This window comes from Cuculus canorus, chromosome 2 (genome assembly GCF_017976375.1).
Source record: "Cuculus canorus isolate bCucCan1 chromosome 2, bCucCan1.pri, whole genome shotgun sequence".
Taxonomy (NCBI): Eukaryota; Metazoa; Chordata; class Aves; order Cuculiformes; family Cuculidae; genus Cuculus; species Cuculus canorus.
The window spans coordinates 145,962,199-145,986,147 of record NC_071402.1 but is presented as its reverse complement, the minus strand read 5'-3'; the positions used below and the strand labels follow the sequence as shown (position 1 = coordinate 145,986,147).

The window sequence follows — 23,949 nt, the reverse complement described above, 5'->3', positions numbered from 1 at the left end:
TTGCAACGGGAAACGTATTACACTAGCCATGAATATTCTTCCCATGGTGCATTCATCAATTAAGATAAGTAGGTGATATTTTGCAAGGATCTAAATCACTAATATGAAAAAATCCTTCTAAAGGAACTGAAGCTCCTGAGGGATTGGAAATACATTTATAGTTTCACGCCTAACACTACATGAAATTAGGGTCGATTTCTCTTCTTTTGCCAAATTCGCTTATTCACTTTTACTCACAATAGCTATGCCAGAACCACAAATTTGACTTCTCTGTTGCTGGAAAAAGTTAGAGTTTAGTTCAGACAGAATTGATGTAAACCTTTGGCTTAAGGCAGGATTGTGCTTTCAGACTGAAATGATTATTTAGTGTTCACATACGAGCTACATGGCTAAATGCCCTTTCTGATCCAGGGAGGGGTACTCAACACTGTTGGTAGAGCCTGGAAAAGGGTTTTGCTTCACCTTAAAATGGCCATGTTACGGATGTTCAACTGAACTGCTCTCTAGACTCTGCAGGCAGTTGCCTGATGTGACTGAATCCTAATCAGCACTTCTTGGAGTCCAAAACCTGTCAACACCTAAATTTAGGTACCTAGAAAGGTACTTGCCTTCATCTGGCAGCTGAATCTCACAGAGTTTTGAAGAAGGGAACGAGGTGGCAGCTGTTTGCTGGAGACAGCTGCACATAAGCTTTTCCCTTACTTTTGTGACCACCATTTTACATGCATAGGAATTGCTGTACAATGGATACGTCTATCATTGCTGGATTAGTTTGCAATGAAAAGCTCTTATAACAATTATAGGAAGTTATGCAGCTAACAATATTGTCATTTGAAGCAGTTATCATTAGCTTTTGAATTGAATGGCACACAAATGCATGAGGATAGTTTATACTTTACTGAACGTTATAATTTGAGTCTCAAAAGCACAACAGTAAGTTGTTGACGTTTTCAGTATTAACACTTCAGCAAGAAGGGTTTAGAAACTTCTTGGGATAGCTTTTGTGTTTTCCAAAGTTCAGTTTCATTTAAACACTGCAAAACTGATTAGCAGTTTTTGCAAAATTCTTTGAAGATGTAAAGAGTTATGGGAATGCTAAGCATTATTATTATTTTTAAACCCACACAAAATCCGTAGGGAGGCCATAAATCCTTAAAATTAGCTGATCTGAAATTTCAGACATATGCATTCTTATTGTGCCATGTCATGAGGGAGTACAATTCAATGAAGGCAGCTTAATCCACATATCCACGTTGTGAAACTGAAGCACTGTGGCCAAACACTTCTTCAGATTCTGAATTTCTATAGCATTGCTGATTACGGCTGAAGTACAGAGCAAATTTCACGTTCTTGCCCGTGCTGCACAGTGTATTTACATAATCATTTTAATCTTTCCTACAATGGTCTGCACTGGCATATCCTGTATGTATTCTTAGTATGGTATGTATTAATAAATTATTTAGGCCATATCATGTGTGTACAGGCGTGCATACGCGTGCTCTCACACACACACACACACACACACACACAAAAGGAGGGGAGTCAACATAGCAAAATAATGTAACATTTTTAATGTAACATTATTATTACATTATATATTATTATATGTTACTATTATATTATATATTATTAGATTTTATATATACTATTATATATTATTAAAGTTCTTATATAAAAATATAGTCAAACACTGTTATAATCACAACTGATAGCTGTTATTCTGGTCAATAATATATCTACATATTTTTCACAGGTCATTTGGTTCCTTCAGGTATGGAGCCTAAAGAAGGGAAGGCTCTGGGGGAACCTTATAGCAGTCTTCCAGTACTTAAACGGGGCCTATGGAAAAGCTGAGGAGGGGCTCTTTATCAGGGAATGCAGTGACAAGACGAAGGGTAGTACTTTTAAGCTGAAAGAGGGGAGATTTAGATTAGATATTAGGAAGAAATTTTTTACTGTGAAGGTGCTGAGGCAGATTGTTCAGAGAGGTCATGGATTCATCATCCTTGTGGCAGGAAGGTTGGAACTGGATGATCTTTAAGGTCCCTTCCAACCCAAACCACTCTATGATCGTATGATAATGTTTAAATGTGGTGTGTCCCAGAGAAGACAAAACCAAAGTGGTATTTTGCACAGTATTAAAAAATATGTTAAGTAATCAGAATACCTATACTTTTGTTGTGTGAAAGTGATAGGACTTGCACAAGAGTTTAAACTTAAAGCATGGAAAATTAGTTAAGAGAAAAATATCAGAATATTTTGAGTGCCAATATAGTCAGGTATCTTAAAAGTTTTGCTTTAGGGTTATCCTTAGTTAAATGTTACTTACTGCAAATAGTTACTGGGTACTTTGGTTATAATTAACAGTAAGAATTATAATGCATTTAGCCTCTGATTTTTAATACTATTTATGTGTATTAACACATTGTATTAGCAATAGCAGAAATATTCTAATTTTTTTTTCTGGTGGATATGAGCATACTTACTTGCATAACACTTAAATAATCAGTTCTTTCCCACTTGAACAGGAATAAGTATCCTTTGTTGAACCATGCATGGGAAAATCTTAATATTTGTGCTGTATCCAAACATATTAAATAACCAATAAGCAGATAGATGGGAAAAGTTGGTTAAAATGAGATAGGAGGACACTCATGTCTGCACCTGTGGACAGGGATGTGATATTCATGGTCAAAAGTTAGTTAAGCTCAAATTGGCATCAGTCAGTATTCCAGTATGTGATTAGACATTATGCATTGAAATTGAAATTAAAATTAAATCTACAAATGCTGAGGAAATTTCTGATTTCCTTTGCTTCTTCCATTCAGAGGACAAATATCAATAGACAAATGCATTTCCTCTACAGGGTAATTAATAGAGGGCTACAAATTGAAAGTGAAACCTGTGGAGAGAGGAATCAACAACCACAGGTCATTTTCAGGCATGTTTCTGCCTCTGTGTAGATATCTTCCAAGTGATTAAGGCTGTAACATTTCAGAACTATAGCTTTGGTGTATGGGACAATAAAAACATATATTTTAGTATCATAATATCATAGTATCATAATATAGTTAGGATTGGAAGGGACCTTAAAGATCACCTAGTTCCAACCCCCCCTGCCATGGGCAGGGACATCTCACTAAAGCAGGCTGCTTTAAATTTGCTTTAAATTTAACAGTTTAAATTTGAAATGGGGTTTGGATTTAAACCGGAATCCTGCTTCACTGAAAATTAAACAAAAAAACAATTTCAGCTTGATGCTGCTGAAATTGCAGAGGAATGTTGCTGCCAGCTGAGTAGTGTTACAATTTTCATTTCTATTTTTCCGTATTAAAATAAAAAGTAACCAGTAAAGAAAATAATTTTTTATTTGTAAAATGACCAAATTAAAAGTCTGTTTGTTTAAGTTAAACTTCCTCAGATTTTTTTCTTTTTTGTACGGTTGGTTTTTTTTCCACTGTGACTGAATATGAGTGAGAGTTGTGCTGCGCAAGCCAGTGATAGTGCACATTAAAAGAGGAATTATGCTGAGGTGTAACTCGGGGCGTGTAAGTGAACCACTGAAGCACCAATACAGATGTCACTGGCTATTGAAAGGAGTTCAACCAATCATTTGTATCCAAATCAATATCCTTAGTCAATACTTGTAGGATTTTGGAGGAAGATAAGTCTGCCTATCTGTGCCATCGTCCTATTGGTGTCATTTTTTATGGCAATATTTGTTAGCATAGAAATAACAGTTTGTTTGGGATTTAATTTGATGAAGACATGTATTTAGATGGTCAGGTGCCAGCTCAGGGCTATATTCACATGCTTGAACACAGACGTCTTGTGTCATTTGAGTTATCACAGTCTCTGAGATGGCAGATGTGACAAGGACTTACGGGAGTCCTTCTTGCCCAGCAGCTGGAGGTCCAGCAGGGTTACCTGGGGATGTCAAGTGGCCATATCTGCTTATGTTTGAGCAGCTGAATCAAGGCTGGAAATCCAAGCTCCCAAGGAAGATCTTAACAACTGCATCAAAAGTGTCTATAGAGTGACTGTTTTCATCCTAGGACACACTGACTAGCATGGCAGCTGTGTAACTCTGGAGTCTACTGTCTTACATCTCCCTGGGCTGTAAGGGGAATCTACAGATGTAGCTGGTGTGAGCTTACCTGCTGTGGGCATCTAAATCCGGAAGGCTTTATCTGCAGCTTGAATCCCACCCTTTGTGCATACCCTTTTCGTTTTGCAAAGATTAATCTTAAATAGAGCTAAGTTTAAATTTCAAAAAATGTCAAAGTTACCTAAATTTAAGGCTTTTCTATTTTCAAAAGAGGCAATTCTTGCTTTCAAAAGGGACAAAGGCTTTGAGTAGGCTACTGTCTTTCAAAGTTGGTGAAGAAGCTGACTTTGGAAATGGCATCTAACAGAAGTGCACAGAGCTGGAGTCTGAATGGATGGATGCTGTCACGCTGTAGCTGTGGCTGTACTAGATGGAAAAAGGAGCACATTTTACTAATGGAAGGGAGGAGACAGCTGAATGCCTCATTTTGCAATGATGACAGAGCATTAAATTGGTCTGGGGAGACCATGTGCATGTGTGTGTTGGGGGTTCAGTTCACTGTGCATGTGTGTGTGATACATCAAATTTTCCGAAATGCCAAAGAAACTTTGAAGAACAGATCAAATTTTAGTAATAGCTTTGTGTGCTTTTGAAAATATGACCTGTGCTCAATTTGTGTTTGTCAGGTTCCTAAATGTCTTCTAGTTTTATCTGTCACTTTTTATCATACAGCTAAAGAAGAGCACCTGGATACAATCCCTTAGAACAGCATCACCTTTCATTTGTAACTTTAACATAAGGCACGTTACTTTCTGAGCAGAAACTGCCTACTTTTTAGAGATGTCAGATTCAGTTTATTTACCTTTTAAATAAAACATGCACATTTTAAATGATTCATACATGAATCTACTTCTGCTATGTACTGGATGCATGCATACATAAATATCTATGTGTGTGTCCTATCCTTATGAAGCCTTAAATTCTGAAAGAAGTGTGATTTTTGTATTATTGGGCCAAGAAAGTGCATCAAAGTTCCTCTCTAAATACAGGCATTAGAACGATTAAACCTGTTAGGTTTTTATGGAGTACAAGATAATATGAATAATGCTAGGCCATTCTCAGACAGGTCAGGTAATAGCCAGGCATCCTAAGATGCATAGAAAAACAGGTAAATTCTGTTTACCAGCAGCTGTGGCTTGTCATTATTTAACAGAATAATGAAAGAAAAGACCGTGGATAATCAGACCTCTTCCTGAAAGACCAGTGTTGATTGTAGCATTGCTTCGATCTAGGCTTCAATATCCAAGGTAAACCTGAGACTCTGTGACAAACTGAAACTGAAAACAGCAGTGGTCTTCATTACAATTATTTACCTAAATTTTCTGCTAACTGCTACTTTCAAGTTACTGGGGTGAAAAAATTAGTTTCAGTCTTCTTTTACTTTTTCAGAATTCAAGCGAAAACTCGGGAATTCCGAGAGAGGCAAGCTCGTGAACGTGACTATGCAGAGATACAGGATTTTAACCGGATGTTTGGCTGTGATGCAGACTCAATGTATGCTGGGATTGCTTCCTATGACTCTTCTTCAAATAGTGGCACGATAACGCTGAACGCCCGACCACAGAGCCCGAGGGAAGGGCAGACAGTGGAAGCCTTGTATGCCCAAGTGAAGAAACCACGAAATTCAAAGTCTTCACCTGTAGACAGGTAGGCACCAGACATCAATTAATATGCTTTTTCAAAATCAACGCTTGTAATGCTTTTATCATGGGAGATGACTGTACATCAATTGGAAAGTCAGAACTGTGTTTTATTAATGACTTTGTAAAAGTCTTTATGCCGAAAAGTATTGAGCTCACACAAATCGGGCTGGAACAGAATGGGACGTGAAATTTGTTTCCTGCAGAGCAGCTGCTTTTCTTCTTCTTGTCAGGTGGTTCAGAATTTTGGAGTAACTATTTGGTATCATTCAGATTAGACTTAGAATTACAACGTCATCTGGTTTGTTTATCAGATATGAATGTGAAATACAACATTTCCAACCTATTCACAGCAGTTACAAAATCTCTGGAAAGCTCTTGTTTTTAGAGCGAAAGTGGGTTAAAGCTACCTGGATTGTAGTCCTACTGTAGTCCTGAACTTCAGTCTACGGGCTGAGATTTTTATTAAAATACAGACCAAGTGAGTCAACTCCAAGCTTGACTCATGGGTTATTTTTCTTCTTGGGCTGTAGTTTATGATTTGTACAATTCCTGTGGTTATGTTAACTGAACTGTTGTCATGTTTGGTTTTATGCTGAAGTTGGGTATAATTCTGGTTTCTGTTGATAGGGTTTGAGTTCATTTGAAAACCTGAAGCTAAAATAGGCATGTAAACCAAGATAAAGTAGAAATAACCAAAGGCAAAATTCACAGCTTTTGTATTTTAACAATGAAAATACATCTGTTTTCTTGGCTTACATCTATGAACTTGTAGTTCTGCATTTTCTCAGCTTTACAAAAACTAACACAAAAATCCTAGTGCAGGAGCTATGGTTAACTCATTCAGAGGTTATTAATTTAGCTCATAGTAAAACCACTCATTATTTTGTTCTCTACCTCATTCTCTCCAGAAGAGAAATAGTGGACTGTCAATTAAGTTAGTATGGCTACAGTGTTTGAGATCTGTATAGCTCTACACTAGCCTGATGTTCATCTTGCATTTTCTGTTCTAGGTGTTAATGGAGTAATTTACATTTGGCCTTAAGGAAAGGAACTATCTATAGAGTTCGGCTGTCTAAAACTCTTTTTAATTGAGGATTGAGACTGGTGTACTTAATCCTCCGCCAGATCTTTTTTTTTAAGGTCCTTTCCATAGTGGTAAAAATATAGCCTCTAACATGACAAACAAGGAGATTTCAGATGCATTGCTGAAGGCAGAAATTTTTACTAAAATTTAGTAGCCTTTTTATTCTCTCAATCCCACTGCTCTGCTGTATTGCACTGTATAAAAGGTCTACTTTTCATATTAAATAAATGTAATTTATATATTGTCGATATATACGTGCATTATTTTAGTGAAGGAAGAAAATATTTTTAAAAGACAATATTTTCACCTGTGGTCTTGAAATTTTATATTCCGTAGCCTTATATTGAGTGGCACTGGTATGTCCAAGGGCCTGACATTTCAGCACTTTTGTGCCTTTGGAAATCAGGATAGATTGGTTGGATACAGCTGCCACATGGTGAGTCTTACAGCTGGTTTTGGTAGACCAAAGACAGTGTTTCACATCTGAATTGAATGGCATCAATGTCACATCAACAAAAAAAATAAAGTTCTTTGATGCAAACCTGGCATGGTGAAATATAAGACCTGCGTGACCTAGCTAACTCTGTGTGATTGCTGATAAAAGAGCTGGGAGAAAGTGAGTGAAACTGAAGATAACAGAGTACCAGGGGAATCAGTTGTTAATCATAAGGGTAGGACTGAAGAGCAGTGTGGTAATTCTGCACATTCAGACTGCTCCTGACACACAGAGGGCTCCATCTATCACAGCTGGATCGTGCTGTGACAAAAACAAAGACCTGGTGCGCACAATAGGCTTAAGCATAATGAGGAAACAGAAGTTGAGGGCTAGAACTGGGACAAGAAGAGCCACTCCTAGTCCCATGATAAAGGGAGGACACATTCAGCAAGAAAAACCTGGGAAGAAATAGGCAATTCAGGTGGAAAAAATTATTATTTGCTGTAAATGTGTTTTGAGGTACCTGTTTGGATGTCTAAAGTATGAAGTTGCCTATTATATGGGGTTTTCTTTCCTCTCTCCTCACACCTTTGTTTAACAGCCTGATGGCAGAGCTGGTGAATCCCACCTGTCTGTGGGAGACCTTTTGGGGAATGTTGCAGCAACTTGCTCATTTTCAGCTTCAAATTTAACTCTCCCAGAAGTCAGGTCTGTACTTTGGGCCCAACACAGAGAGTGAGACGCCTGCTTTGGGCATGGAGGAGATACAACAGCTGTGAGGGAGCATCTTTCAGTCTTCCTTGAGGTGTATGAAGGACGTCCAGGAGCTTGACTCTGTGTAAGTTACAGCAGGAAAGCCTGGATTGTGGTTGAGCTGTCTTCCCAAGGCTGCACTGTGTTTTGCAGGCTTTTTCTGAGGTTTATTAAGAAAGTTTCATCTGAGCATCATTTTAAGAAATAGTTTTATCCGTATGGGCCAAAGACACTTGTTACCCGAGTTGTCTCCCTATCTAGCTTCTCAACCCATATTCATCACAACTCATTTCTTGCTGTCTTTTTCCAGCAGTGAGACCTTCCCTCTTCATTTGCCATCCCCCATGATGCCCTTATGCACACCAAGCATCCAAATGCACCCTCCCAAGGCTCTTCTCCAGGGAGCTCGCTTCTCTGTGGTCTCGTTTATCCTCGTAACACTACAAGAAATTTGAGGACAAATAGTTGATTACAGTTCTGCATCCTTAAAATATTGTTTACATTTAGTGTTCACGTGTAGTGAGCATTTTTTTCACTGTGTTTTACCCCTTTGCCCTGCCATCCTTTCCTTTCTTCTGGACATTTCAAAGATTACCTAAATAGAAACAGTTGCTTCCAGCCTTTGTGGATGGGAAGGGAAATTACTCCCAGCACATTACCCTTGTGCTCAACTGACAGGATTTGATAATGTCCACACAGTCTCAAGCTTTAGCACATTCATATTAAAAGCAACATTGTTTATATGGGAAATGTTATTTCTATTACAGTTAGGTGGTTAGTGCCAAATAAAATTTGACATTTAACTATGTCCAAAAGTTTATTTAAAAGTTTGTTACAAAGGAGCCTATAACAAAATGTCCCATAATAGTTTGCATACCATTGCTGAACGCTTCTGACAAACTTTTCCTTAACTTGCTAGAGAATTATTGTGCCTGTGTGTGAGGCCTTGTCAGGATTTGTTTTTCTTTAATATTCCTTCAACTTCTCTCTTATTTTCATCAACACACGCCACCAACTGATGTAAATTTCACTGTGTCATGGCATATGAATGAAAACAAAGTGGAGGACAAATATGTAACGGCTCATCAGAATAATGGACAATTTTACTTTATTTTTTGCAAGTTAAAGATATTATGGGACAGCTATTATAGTGCTTCAATGAATGATGATACTGTCAACCTGTCAAGCAGAGTTCCTCCAAGTTACATTATAACCTATCTTCAAACCAGTGTTAAAAACAGGCCTGTTTCTTCATTCTCCTTCTTAGATATATTTTGTATTTCCATGTATCCCAAGCACTGCGATTGTAGAGAGATAGTACAAAACAGTAAGAAAACCATAGTTATTCCTTACATAGCTTGTCTGTCCATTTCTCTTGTTAGAAAGTGGATTGTATAATGCCACAATACAGCAAAGGAGAAATAGATGTTCACTTACTCGTTGGTGACTTGCACATATGTATCTGCGTAAGTGGCATTGCTTTACCTATCTTACCAACAATGGCTATTAAAAAAAACCTCTGTAAACAGAAAATTTTACTCAAAAATATCCTCACAGGACTGGAAACTGTTTTAGAATTCCTTTAATGCAGGTTTATGTTGCTTGGGAGTTAGACCATTGATGAAAGTTTCTGGGATTTTGAGGGGTCTTGTTTGTTTGGTTTAGTTTTTCAGTGATAGTTATTATCTGATAAGTATGTAGTTGAAGTATGAGAGGTTCCTTATTTTCGGCTTCTTGCATAATGTTTGCATACGAGTAGCTCCTGTGAATCTTGAAACACTTTAAATTCCAGTTACAATAGTCATAGCAAATCTGTCCAGTAGCACTAAAAAAAAGTTGTTTTCTGTTGTTGATCCTAGAGGATTAAAGCCGATTCTCTTTCTTAACAGAAGAGGAGTTTATCTTTCAGAAGAAATGAAGTGGTAGCAATAAATAAATAAAAAAATAAAATAAGTTGGGAGACACTGGTGATCGGCATAGCTGAACGTACATCAGCTGCCCTTGTGATGTTTGCTCCATCCTGTGTATTGATAGCTTACAGAGACAGACTACTAAGAAGTTTTTCACTACTAGTGTTAAGAATGGAGTGAAGTTGAAGTGGAATGTATAATCTATGTTTATTTTACAGTTCAGGAATAAAGTGTCTCAAGAACTGTGTTCTTGTGCATAAATCTTTTAGGTTAGCTGAAAACTATCTAATATGTTTTGCATCATACAGAAGAGAAACTGCACTACTGATCAATGGTGTTTTTCATATAGATGACAATGATACTATACAGTGGGGTTTTATAGCGATCAGCTGACATCCATAGTTGAGCAGTATGTAGAAAGACAACTCCTAATGGACGTTTACTGGCTGTCACACTGTAATCATTTCTCACCAAGAGTGCATTGTCCCGAAATATAATTGAAATAAAATAGGCACTATGCTGCTGTAACTCTAAATAGCTTGAAAATAGTAGAGTAGCCTCCCCCAGCTTGCTAAGGACATTTTAATGGAAACATAAATACCATAATCATATGCTTTTTGCATGCATTTTGCCATTAAAAAGAAAAAATGTTCATTTTAGAAGGAAGACCTTTATGAACTGGGTTCTTTTCTATCAGAAGCGGAATCAAGTTATGTCAAAGGAATATTTGGGAACTGAAAATAACCCCACTTGCTTTATCTGTCATCTGTTCAGTGCGAAGAGGCAAGATGCTGTTTTTAAAGTCAGGCCACATACTTTGCTTGCTGCTTTTCTAGAATGAAAGGGAGAACATTTTATTTAGACGATAACTTTTATTTGCTCAGTAGTATCTTTGTGCTTAACTTGGCATGAGAGTAATGAATCATGGAATCTGGAAAGAAACACTCTAATATAATATAGGAATATGTAAAAAGTGAAATAAGCAGACCTTGTCTTTCTAGTGTGTGTAAAATAACTCTTAGGAATAGCAAAATGGGTCATGAAAGCTATGAAATACTATATTGCCATGCCTCGACAAATATTTGTTATAAAACCAAGGCGCTTGTGCAGCTATATTAAACTTCTTTATTAGTAGTGTCAGTCACAGGAGTGTTCTTAAGTCTGTGGGATCATTTATGCATAGGAATCTGAGCTTATTGCCAGGCCCACCAGAGATGGAGATAGGAGTTATTACTCAGGGTGATGCATCCTGTAAATGCTAGGATATTTCTTATTTCTTAAATGAAGAGAGGTTTTTGACAGTTCTGGAAGTTAACTTGAAGAGTGCTTCCATGAAAGGAAAGGCCACGGCACTGTACACCCTTCTAACCAATGACATTTAAAACCTGCAGAGCTGTGCAGAAGGCTAACAACTCAGGCTGAATAAGATTATGAGTAAACTCTTCTCTCCTACCTCTGTTTACTTCTGTTCACTGATGTGGAAATGTTTTCCTACGCTTGGATCCCTTGTTCTTCATTGTTTGTCACCCTATACCAGCAGAGCCCTATGGATCACTGTGCTGCCAGGTGAAGAGAATCTGACTTCAGGAAAGACTTTCCTGGCCTAGAAAATAGCACATATGCCATTATGGGATAATCAAACAGACTTTCCAAGACAACCTAGTGGAGAGCAGAGGGTTAATGAACTATTTGCAGTTCTTTAATGTGTAAAACTGAAAATAATACTTGGAAGTCACTGTGGTATTTTTCCTTTTCTGTCTATGATAACCCAGAGAAGGATTAGTTAGAGCCTCTATGAGACTCTTTGTGGGGTTTAATTTTACTTTAGCGCTAACATATTGGGTTTTTTTGTTCAGCTACCCTTCATCCTATAAGCCAGTAATCCTTGCCCCCAGGACTGCCTAAAAATTAGCTTGGTCTCTCATAGACCTCTGTATTTAGAACCCAATAGACACTGTTAGCACTGGCATTTTATTATCTTAGGTTGGTTGTTTTCTTTTGTTCTTCCATCTTGATAGAATATAAGACAAGTTTTAATATAAATTCATGAGGATTTATGTAGACTCCCTATTGTGAAAGTATGCAATTGCTCTCACTGTTTGGGTTACCACTTTGGTGGAATAAATGGCAGACTTACAGTGAACTCTATTCAGATCTCCCATTTTAATTACTTGAAAGTCCTGGTTTCTTTCTGAATAGATACCAAGCACTGATACTGTTGTGAGAACCACGTATTTCTCCATTTACCACAGCTGCAGACTCACTTAAACCCCGGTGTTTTTGCTTCCTCTCTCCTCCAGTCAGCTCGCCGTGTAATCTGAAGTGTGACAGCTATTTGTTTGTTTTTACAAAAGCAATCTGAGTTGATACGTCTACAAATGGTTGCAGTGGGAAAAAGCACAGAAAGATAAGAGAGAGATGAACTTCTCACTCCGGGTTACAGAAGGAGAGGGTGAAGTGAAGGCCCAATGGAACATGCCTTTAGTGCCATTATTATCAGTGACTGCTTATGAGCTCCCTTTGCTGGAAATTAGGACTATCCATTTAGGTTTGTGATTTTTAATTCTGTGAGTGCAGCTGCTGCTTATGATGAGAAACTATACTTTTTTCATCAGTGTAGATGAAACCTTCTCACTTTTCATCCATCTAAGGGTATGAGATATATCAGGATTTTAAATGCATTGTAACTGCATTATGTATATTTTTTGTTGCTATATTAGTGTAATTTGCACACAGCTATAGATCGACTGGGCATTTTGTTGCTTGGAGAAAAAAAGGAGAACAATCTTTACATTTTTCCAGATGGTAGAAGGCAGCATTTCATTAAAAAACAAAAACAAAAACAAAAAAACCCTTAAATTATCAATATCCTACTATGAAACAACACATGATGTAAAAAATTGAAAAGGCAGTGTTTCAGGCATCAAATGCTTATTGTATGGCTTAAGACTGCAGTCCAAAGAAACAGCTGTGTGTGTAACTTACACATCTTTATTTCCCACTAATGCTATCAATACAATTTGGAGTTCTTAATCCTGAGAAAATTATGGGGAATATTTGACTATACAAAGCTGACAAAGCAAAGGCTCTCCCATTCATTAAATGAAGTGCTTTGATCCTACCAGTGTAAACTGTTAAAATCTGTTCTTTGCTAGCCTGCTAACCAAAATTTGGATTGTGAACTGATGTTATGCAGTACTTGAACACCATCATTTAATCAGTTTAATTTGTTGCTGCTGTTGAATGTGGCCCTTTCTAAATAGAATTCAAATTTATGATTCTTCTATCTTTTATGTCTCTACAGTCAACCCATCTGTTCTTCTTTGGTGAAGGATTCATGCTTCTCCTTTCCAAGCAGTTAAAGAGCTGGGGGTTTTACATTTTAGAGTGGATTTTAGGACAGAGGTGCACAAACAGATCTTGGAGGGAGTGTTGTGTGTTCATTGAATCCTATCTCTCCGCTTGCTAAAACTAAATACAGAATTTGAAGTTAGATCTTTAAAGTAGTGTAGGTTAATGGATGAAAAGTAAAATAATTTTTGAATGTCTTTTCTTCTAATGTTGGAGAGTTTGGGATGTTTTTATTGTTCTTTTATTTTTTATGAATGGTTTCTCCCTCACAGCTGAGACAATCTATATTTGACAGCATTGTTTATTGTCATCACCAGCCTTGTTTGTTTGTGTGACTTAAAAATCATCCTGCTTACTGTTGAAGTTGTTTGTCACTGGCAGAAGAGGTAGAGTCTAGTTTTGGGGAGGAATCCTTTGCAGTAAATGTTAGGAAGGAAAATAACGTCACTACATATATGTGTACATAGGGGTCCGGTGGCTAATTCCTTTTAACTCTTGTAAAGTCATCGAATGAGTGCTTATGAACATACCACACTGGAAACCCTGGAAATTGAAAAATTGCTGAAAGATATCATTTCAGCTTGTTCTTGCTTAGAATATTGAAAATCAGTGTTTTTCCACTCATCACTCAGAAAACAACATCTATTCCTGGAGTGTTATACTTCATAGTGTATTGTTATAGAATTGTTTTGTAAGGTGTTTGAAATCTTGTTCCTTAAGGCTCAAACACTATCAAAGGTGAGATAGTAAAAGGTTTCTCGCATGACATATTTTATATGATTATGTATTTCTGAAAAATGTTGTTCTAACACCAAACTTATTTACTTGACATAATTCATTTTTTTTCCTTCCTTAAAATACTAGTGACATTTAAATAGCTCTTCAATCTGATGCATTCACAGAAATCATTCTTACACGATGGATATATGAAATGTTATTACAGTAAATAGATCACATATTTGTAATGGATAGGTAATTTCATCTGCCTAGAGTTGAGATGGTGATATAACATATAAGACTTAATTTATGAAAGAAAAAGCAAAGGAGCAGATTTTGCTTCATTTTAATTTTTCTGTATAGTTTTGTAACAATAACGCGTGGCACACCTGAGTTGCAGCACATTCTGTAATGAAATGTCTTCTGTGTGCAACAATTCAGTCTCAATTACAGCCTACATTCCGAGGTTTCCCTTTAAAAGGAAGCCGTTTAAGAACTGGGATGAAAAGAGAACGTGGAATTACTACTACCAACATTTTAAAAAGCAATTAGAATCTGTACAACTTCAAGGAATATGGGAACTAATGTCTCTCAGACATCTCATTTCCATTTAACTTTGGGAAGGAAATTTATTTGCAGAAGGCTGCAGTACTCGAAGTAACAGGCCTCCTAGGTAGCAGGAGCAATTGTCCTAAAAGTGCTTGGACCTGGCAAACAAAGGAGACAGAAAATAGTATCAGCCTTTATTTCCTGAGACATAGTTCATGGCTCATTAATAGTTGTAGTATATATTACTGACTATTGTACGCTGCAGAGAAAACAAGCAGAAGCTGCTTGTCATTACTTTGTAATTGTATTAGTATATGTAGTGTCAAAAAACAAAACAAAAAAAATGGAAAAAGAAAGAGGTTTAGCTATGTATTATTTTGCACATCATCCTAGACAGTGCTGTGTCTGCTTGCTTAAGATAAACGATGCATATTTGCTAAAATGTTATCAAACTAACCCACCCATTTCTAAGGATTGCTAAATGCCTATCAAGAAATGGAGGGATGCATTGAAGCTATTTTAATTAGCAAAGTGTGATTTAAAGGTTGCTAAAATCAAAAAGAGCTTATTCATTTTTCATCAATAATCATTTTCCTTAATATTTCATCAAAACCTGCTGATTTGGAGACCACCTTCTGGGCTTTGATTCATTATGACTGCAGACATAATTTAATTTTCCCCCCTTCCCTCATTCTGTGATATGCTCTTTCATCTTTGAGACATTGTTAAGATGTTTATAACATTCACAGATTTCTAATTGATCCAACTTTTTTAAAACTGTACTTAAGACAGAGGTGGCTTTTCTGTGGAAGCAATCTTCCATGCTTTTGCTTTTACTAATTTTCTTTTCAATCTTTGTGTCTGATAAGATAATCATTCTCAAATAGATGTGTTAAAAAATGTATGGAAGTCTGGAAAAAATATTAGGTGATAGAGAGAAATCAAGAGAGTTGGTACAGTCACTAAGATTGCACAGTCACTAAGTTAGGCCTTTGTAGTTCATCGAAAACTAACTCAGAAATAAAATGCTGCTGTAAGTAATATCTTTTTTTTTAATCTAAATCTTTGGAGGATCATGAAGAAAAGTAATTATGGGAATTTATACAAAGGCATTTTGTGAAAGGATGTACCATTAAAAGAATTTGCTCCTTTCCCTATAGTAATTTCTTGTCCCAAAATTAATTTGTGTTACTATTTTAAGTTGAAATTCATAAACTGTTCCTTCTGGGGAAGTCTCACTGTGGAGTGTATCCAGGAAACTTTCTGTTCAGGTACTGTGTTAGAACAACCAGTGGTTGCGTTGAAGCAGTCCAAGTGCTGTTGACTCTACCCTGAGCTTTTCCAGGGCTGACTGGAGAACACTCATAATCTTTATTTTCCATTGCTTGGAAAATCCATTTGGTGGATGCAATTGCTACTGTGCATGAACTGTGATTTAGGGCAGGACCATCTTTTTCTTTTCTGTTTAGAATTTCACAAATGTCTTCTATGTCTTGTTTAGATGATTGGAGCTATGTTGTTGTTTCTCCTCTTAAGCCACATTAATCAGTTCATGCAGACTGAATTTTGTTAGCTTTCATTAGTTACACTATTCTGATGTAGTTAAAATTGCTGCAGCTTAAGGTGTCAGAATTTAACAGAACAGATAAAACTGAGACAGCATTCAGTGTCAGGAATCATCCTACTTTATTGGAGCTCATGCTTATGATTCTTGATATTTCTTCTGAGACTCGGATGGCTGCCATCTTCTATGTAGCATGTCATATGTGAGTGTGTATCCACATTCAGTAGAGCACATGCACACGCGCAGAATAAGATACGGATACATGAGTGTGTTTAGCTATTGCTGAATTTTTATGTGTGCGTATTTATTTCTGTCTATATATATTCAGATTAAAAAAAATCTTCTCTAAAAATTACTCTGCTCCAGAGGAAGTGACCTCCAGAGCTCATCTACTCAACCCCCTGCTCAGAATTGTTTTGATCAAGTTGCTCAGGGCTGCAGTTGTATACTGAATATATCTGAGGCTGGAGATTTTATCCAGCTCCCTGGGCACCTTTTCCAGTATTTGACCAGTCTCGTGCTATCTAAAAAAAAAAAAAAAAAATCCCCAAAAGAAAACAGTAAAAGCTTCTGATATCGTAATTTCCTATGCTCTAGTTTGTGTCCTTTTTCTCTTATCCTGTTACCGTGCAATCCTGAGAAGAGTCAAGGAGGGTGGGGGCATGCTAAAAAAAAAGAGTAAAACTAATCACTTTCTGTGAGATTTGGAATATGAAACAACAGATTCATTTTTTTCATGCATCAAAAAGAATTTTTAGAATAATAAGGATTACCTTACAAAATAATACTTCATTGTTGAGCTTTTCCTACAATGATTGCCAAAGTTATTTGTTTTTTTTTTAAGTCACCTGTTGTATTTCCATATTTCAGAGTCACATTTAAGTATTTGGCTTGTTTCTCACATATTATTTTGGATACTTATGTTGTCTTTTTCTCCTCTATACTATTCAAAACTTGACAAAAAATTTGAGGACAAAGTGTAACTCTTCATTCCTCTTGAAATACAGGACACTATGTTTGCTCTTTTATTTCACAGGTTTTGTACCATATGTACAACATTCAGCTCCACTACAAACAGTGCATCTGAAAGTACCTTTAAAAAGACTCAGAGTTGTGTGTGCTGTTGGAATCCATATGCTCCTTACATGTTCTTGCATTTCAGTTCTGCCTGCAGAGAACTGCATTGCTGTCCTGCACGGGCAGGTTTTCTGCCTGGTGGGTCTTGCTGCTGTGATGGCCTTTGTTCTCCTGCTAAGAGTTTTTCAGTGTTTCTCTTTGAACACTGAGGTTCTGCAGCTCATCTGCACAATTTTCTGGACAAAAGAGATCGTGATTCCTGGAGAAATTATACTGTTTTAGCAGGGAATTCTGAAACAAAGTTTTCCAAACATTCAAAGCTCTGCTACCCTACATTTGTGAGCTAAAATTTGCAGATGGCAAGGGCTGTGGCGTGGCAGGAACTGAGCCCCACAAGACGTTTGTGCCTCCTGGGGAGCTGAAGGCCTGAAATAGAAGAGAGTGAGGGAGAAAATGAAGCAACTCTCCTGAGGAGATAAGGAGTGCTGCAGGACAGTAATCGGTGAGAGGAAGCCGCCTGCTGAGCTTGCTGTGATGAAGGGGAGCCAGGTAGCCTCTCACTCTTGGGGGAACGGGGAAATCAGCTACCCTCCTCGTAAGCACAGATGAGGCATAGGATGGTCTATCCAGGGTTATTGTTCATTTAGACAGTATATTTGCAAGGATCCTAAAGAACTTAATAATCTTTAATGGGGGCTTGCAGTCAATACGACGACCGTTTCACTCCACAGCTGATCTGACACCACTGCCTGCACTGACAAAGCAACAACCTGCACAGTGAATCACTGCTGCACTTTAATTGCATACAAATCAGGGCCAGGGAGCGGAGACAAGCCAGGAGAGTCTGGAAGGAGACTTTAAGTGAAAAAAGGTAATTACCTGAGCTGGAACATGGCCGGGGCACCAAGGTTAACACCTGTACGCTTGTGAGAAGAGCTTGGTGATATACTTCCAGAAACAATTTTCTACTGAGTTATAGAAAATACCTTGTTAGTAACTTGGTCTGACTCCCTCTGTAGAAGGAATTCCTACTGTGGTATATTCCATCACTTGTGTAGTGCACATTCAGTCATTTTGAAAAAGGGTTTGTCCACCAACTTTATGTGGAGAGATAGCCTATACTTTTTCTTTTATAGCTCACTTGAGAAGACAGTTGTCTGATATTTAACCTAAATTTTTATTTTATCACTTCCATGTTCTCTTGAATAGACTAGGGTCTAGGGTAGAAGGACACGAATTGTCTGAAATGCCCAGTGCCTACATGAGGTTGTCCCTTGAGATCCTAAGGAAACAGGAAAAATAATATTTTGATATGTGTTCCTTAGTCACAAAACCTGGTAAATTACCTGCTGCTGAGACCTCTGTTGTGTCTGGACTGCTGCAAAGGTGGAAGCTAGCTCAGGTATCACCATATCACACCACAGAAGAAACAAAGCTTTATCATCTTCCTTTCCTTATCTGTTTGCAGACAAATGCAGCGTCTCTCCTTTTGTGAGCTTGTTTTTTATATTTCACCCTCTTTCATTACTCCATCTTCAGTCAATCTATGTTCTCTGTGCAGAGCGCAGGAGTACTATCTGAAGCAACTCAACAGTCATATCCTCCAGTATTCTGCCTGAGCTACTCAACCATGCTTTTCACTGAGGAGGAATGGAGAGCAGATCTGCATGCTCCCTCCAGTCATACAAGAGCTCTGAGAAGTATTTTTCAATTATTTCTCAGTAAGATATTTATCTCATCTTAAAATCCCCCATACTTTCATCTGAAGATGGCTACTCTTGAATACCTATGTCTCTAGTAGTAAGAGAAATAAATTTTGGGTTGCTCTTGACCTTGTTTTTGATGAATGTTTTTCATTTGTAAGAAACCTACAGCATCTCACAAGGTTGTGCACAGTCTGTCCTAATTTTCTATTGCCTGTCAGTGTTACCTGAGCACCTCTTCAGAGGAGGTATGCAGCACATTTTGTCCATTTGCTCATGTGAGACTGAATGTGGACGTCTAAAAGGAAATGTTTCTTTCCTACAGGTTGAGCTGAGTCTTGGTAACTGTGGCTGCAATATTTGTATTCCTTACAGATGGGCACTGAAAAGGGCTTTTGCACATTCATCAGCTGGTTACACAATCTCTGCATGTTTAAGCTAGGTGGTTTAATATCTGATTTTTGTTGGTATTACTTTTTACAATCGATAGCATAGCGGTCGTTAAATATTTCAGTAACATTTATTATGAAAAAGAATTATTTTGTAATGTTAGAGGGAGATGTTGAAACTTCTATGTGATTTTAAAATTCATTGTGTAGCCAGACTGACAAATTGTGCCAGCGTACAGGGTATAAAAGTAGGTAAGAGAAGTTTAAAATCACAAGAGCAGAGGAAGACAGTTATATACAGTAAATAAACATCAGAAAGGATGACATGAGGGAAGTGGCTGGTGTGAGAGGAACATGTTAACATAGAAGAAAGTGAAAGTTAAAAGCATCAGGCTGAGGACTAGAGAATGAGGTTTTTGTGTCATAGGCAAAAAGAGCTCCCATACTGGACCTTGGAGATGACAAGAAGTGGGAATAAAGGTAGTTATAGTGGGAAAAGAAAGGTAATTACATTTCAGCACTCCTTAATCTACATCAGTAAGCTTCTTGGCACACAATTCACCAGAATACAACCAATTAAATTCTGCTGTAATACTTTTTTCCCTCTCATGAGCTTTCATCCAGGATTCACTTGAGATTAGGCAAAAACATCTGAGCTCATTTGTTCCCTCCTTGCAACTTCAGCAGTACTGCAGATACAAAAATGAAGCCTTGACTGCTGTATCCCATCATCTAAATGCAGCTGCTCTTCCCTTAGGGGTCACATCAGAACAGTTTAAAGAAGCGTGAAACAGCAGGACTCACAATGTAGGTGTTTAGGTTCTCGTGGCTCGGTCACATTACTATCTTGCTGTATCTGCAAGGGTGTTGCAAACTTGATTAAAAAAATTAATGATGAGAAACAAAGAGATGAGCAAAGAGAACAAAAGAAAAAAGTGAAGGGAGCGTGGAAGAAGTTTATTGCTTGCAAGTCATCCAATTATCCCTCAGAGCCCAAATCCCTTGTCTAATTGCTTGAGTTGATCCTTCAGGACTGAACGGATTAAATGAAATAGCAGGGCTGGTGGAAAGCAGCCTGTGGGAGGCATTTTGTGAATAGGTTTGCATGAACAGCAGAACAGAGTTTCTATTTGCGTCTGTTTGTCTGGGCCTTATGTTATCAAAAGAGAGCAAAGAATGAAAAATATGAGGGCTTTTGATTAGAAAATAGTCCCTTCAGCTCAGAATTGAGGCACTGGGGGGTGCTGGACAACCTTTCCTGATGCTTTTTATGCTGTGCTAGTCTGTATGGTATATCTCTCTCTGGGATCATAAACTCTTATTTTACACTATATTAAGTTCATTTGAAAAACTGAGGGAAAAGGAAAACTTTGCTAGAAACTGGAGTATGTCAGAATTGAGCTGGCGTCAAAACGAGAGCAAGCTGCAGCCCACATTGTTGTCTCACTGCAATTGCATGTGCCAAACTCTCAATGGCAGAAGACTGTCAAGCTTAATGTACCTTAAAGGACTTCTGTTTTAATACATTCCTCTACAAATACATTAGATAAGGAAGAGTCCTGTCTAATAGTCTAATATCTCATCCTGTCATGCAAAATGTCTCCTACATTATACCCTTCTAAACAACATCATCCCCTCTCCCCCCTCATGAGAGGGCTGTAAAAATTAAGAAGCGAAAGAAATCAAGAGTCTCCTGTAAAAAAAGTGGAAAGTGCAGGAAATCAGACATCTTCCAGTCTTGTTTCCTGTTGGCCAAAAACTCCGATTTTGCCCATTACAGTGCTCTGTGAAAGAGGACTTTCAGGACATAAACATATCCTCAAGCAGTGATGCTATCTTACTTTTATTTATACAATGCCGTTGAGTGTGGTGCAGCACTTTATAGAGTTTATAATAAGATCAGGTCGTTTCCCATAAAAATCTCACAGTTGTTATGTGAAATGTTAAGATGTAAGACAACACTTGAAGGAAAAGAGGCTACAGAAATGTTAGGTGGTTCATTTGGACGTCCTCAGGTGACATCCGGCCAAGAAATTAATTTCCTGAGAGAAACCTGCAGCAGAATGGAATCATTCTCTGAGTTGGAAGGAGCTTAGCAGGGAGGACAGAAAAATAAATGCTTTCTAAGCAGTCCTAAGTATGATTTATACCTGCTTACAACTTCCCTGCTTATACCTCAAATTTTAGTTAAGAATAGTGGTTTGGTTTTTTTTAATTCCTACTCAGTTATTTCATCAAAACGTTTTTCTAAGCCTGCTCTACGGTGAACACTGAAATGATTCATGCAGTTAGACCTTTCTGACTGAATAATTGATACATTTTGACAGGCTGAGTGTACAATGGATTACATTTGCTTCTCAGTACATATATGATGATTAACATAACTAGGTCTTACGTGTGCTCATCAAAGGGAGAAAGTGCCCCAAAGAGAATATTATTTGATGGTTCAATGAAGTGAACTTTGATACTGCACTTAGACTGTTGATAGCATTAAGATAGTCATGATGGTTTATGGATCTAACTGTCAAATTAGAAAATTTCACTGAGTTAGAGAGAAAATTGGGTGAAATGTAGAGAATTTTAAAAAACATCATTGACATGTTTAGATCCAAAATTCCTCATTCTAAATCCCAGTCTTAGCTCCTGGAGGATGAATGGGTATTTCTGAAATACCCTGATTTAATGTGTTTCCATCGGACCTAAATCTGCTGGGGTGTCCTAGCCAAAGCCATAGAAGTTCCAAAAAAAATAATTCAGAGCTTTAAAAAGGAGCTTATACGTACCTAAATTAGAAAGCTGAGCTATCTATATAGTCAAAAGAGAGAACTAGTATCCTCAGGAGGGCATCCAAGTGAGATAGCTTTAGGCAGAGTTGTAAATGCTCTCTACCCATACATATTAATCTTGCCCTGAGGTCATTTAGTTACCAAGTTGATAGGAACTCATTAAGTCCGAAGTCATCTAAACTTCCTTTCTGTGCATAGTGCAAATGGAAGTCCATTCATGAAGGGCTTGCCATCCATAGCTCTCCAGGGATGGTCTGTTTTGCTCTTATGATGTTGTATACCCCTGATGCCACAGTGAATGAGCACCACTTTTGCCTCTAGCTTTACAGTCTCAGAATGAGATGTGGAAATGCTGTGATTCTCATGAAATGGAGTCACTGTGGAGAATTTTCACACACAATTAGTATAGGTATTAACAGACAGAAATCCATATATAGCGCATACATAGAGATAGATACCTCCACAGGGTAAATCAAAGCAGTCTAGAAACATGCCTTTCTCTAATGTCTTTCTCAAAAATCTGGGTTTTATAACATACACACTGAAAACTGGACATGTGAATATCCCATGACAGGCAAATGCAATGTCTAAATGTGAATGTCTAAGGTGACTTAAATGTATCAATGTCTCCTGTATCTTACCAGCTACTTCTCTTTGATGGCTATTTAAATATTACAGAGTCAGAAACATGATTATCAACTTAGTAATTAACTGGGTTTTGGTTTTAAGAAAGATGTTGTTTCCATATTGTACTATACAAGTTGGTATGTTTCAGTGAAAATTATGCTTTAATTGTTGAATAATGTGTATTTGTAGATTTTGAGTAAATTCTGTTGTGCAGTCTCTACCTACTCAAACTCGAGTCTGAATAGCAGCATATAGTTTACAGGCATTCCCTCAGCAATTTCAGTTGCATATGGTAGCCCTAATTTGTGGCTGGACTTCCAAATGGCTGCCAGAGAAGAATTTGCCTTTCAGGGGCAAAATAGCTATTGTATGCAGTCATCTACTTCTACATATTCCATTAATAGCATTTATTCAAGCAAGTTGAGAACCTTTTTTGTAAAGTATTTTTAGAATCTATAAGACCATAAGAATTTTTGCTTTATGTAGACAATATAGTATATGATAGTTTGGGGGAGACATTGTTCAAAGAATGTATTGAAACAGCATATAAGAATTCTGATATCTCAGAAACTGTAAAATTGCTAAAGGAGTCATGGCATAGTGTAGACAATCCCTTAAAATGCAATAAGAGATTATTTTAAGATTTGTAATGGAATTTTTCTCACTTGATTATTATAATTGGCTCTATAAGTAACACATTTTAAATATTTTATGTTGGCAATGCCAGCATAACAAAGAACTTAACATGAGAGAAATGCAAATAGACTTTTTTTTCATTTCATATGCAATTATTAATGGAAAATTGGTTCATAAATGATTTTCAAAAGGGTACACATCTTTTCAAGAGTTGGTCTTTGCTGCTATCAGATTCTGAGAGCCACCCTGATATGATGTAATAGGTTTCTCAAAAGAAAGGAATAATCTATTCTGCCTATTAATACTGCACGGAGCAAAAATTTACAGCGGAAGTTTAAAAGGCATTCTTGTCTAGCAATAAGGAGAATGAAGCACTGGAAGCAAGATTGCCCATAGCTGTTATGGATTTCTCCAATATCAGAAATCTTTATGGTCAGATGAGGCTGGCATAACCAGCTATAGCTGATCCTCCTCAGAGCAGAAGATCTTCAGGTCCCTTCCAGCTCTGCTCTTCAGCTAGAGGAAAACATCTAAATTCACTGAGCATTTTTATGTTGACCGTTACATGATATTGTGTAGACTCCCTGATGGAAAGTTACCGATTCACATTACTATT

General features: G+C 37.4%; 1 protein-coding gene across 12 annotated transcripts in view; it reads left to right on the top strand.

Annotated features, from left to right (window-relative positions):
- The window catches only part of PARD3 (par-3 family cell polarity regulator), a 448,147-nt gene that overhangs the window by 342,977 nt on the left and 81,221 nt on the right, over positions 1–23,949 (top strand). For all 12 annotated transcript variants that reach the window (XM_054058316.1, XM_054058308.1, XM_054058313.1 and 9 more), the window contains one exon: positions 5,498–5,755. In XM_054058316.1, the coding sequence (XP_053914291.1) occupies positions 5,498–5,755 (258 nt within the window). The remainder of the gene's footprint in view (positions 1–5,497; positions 5,756–23,949) is intronic.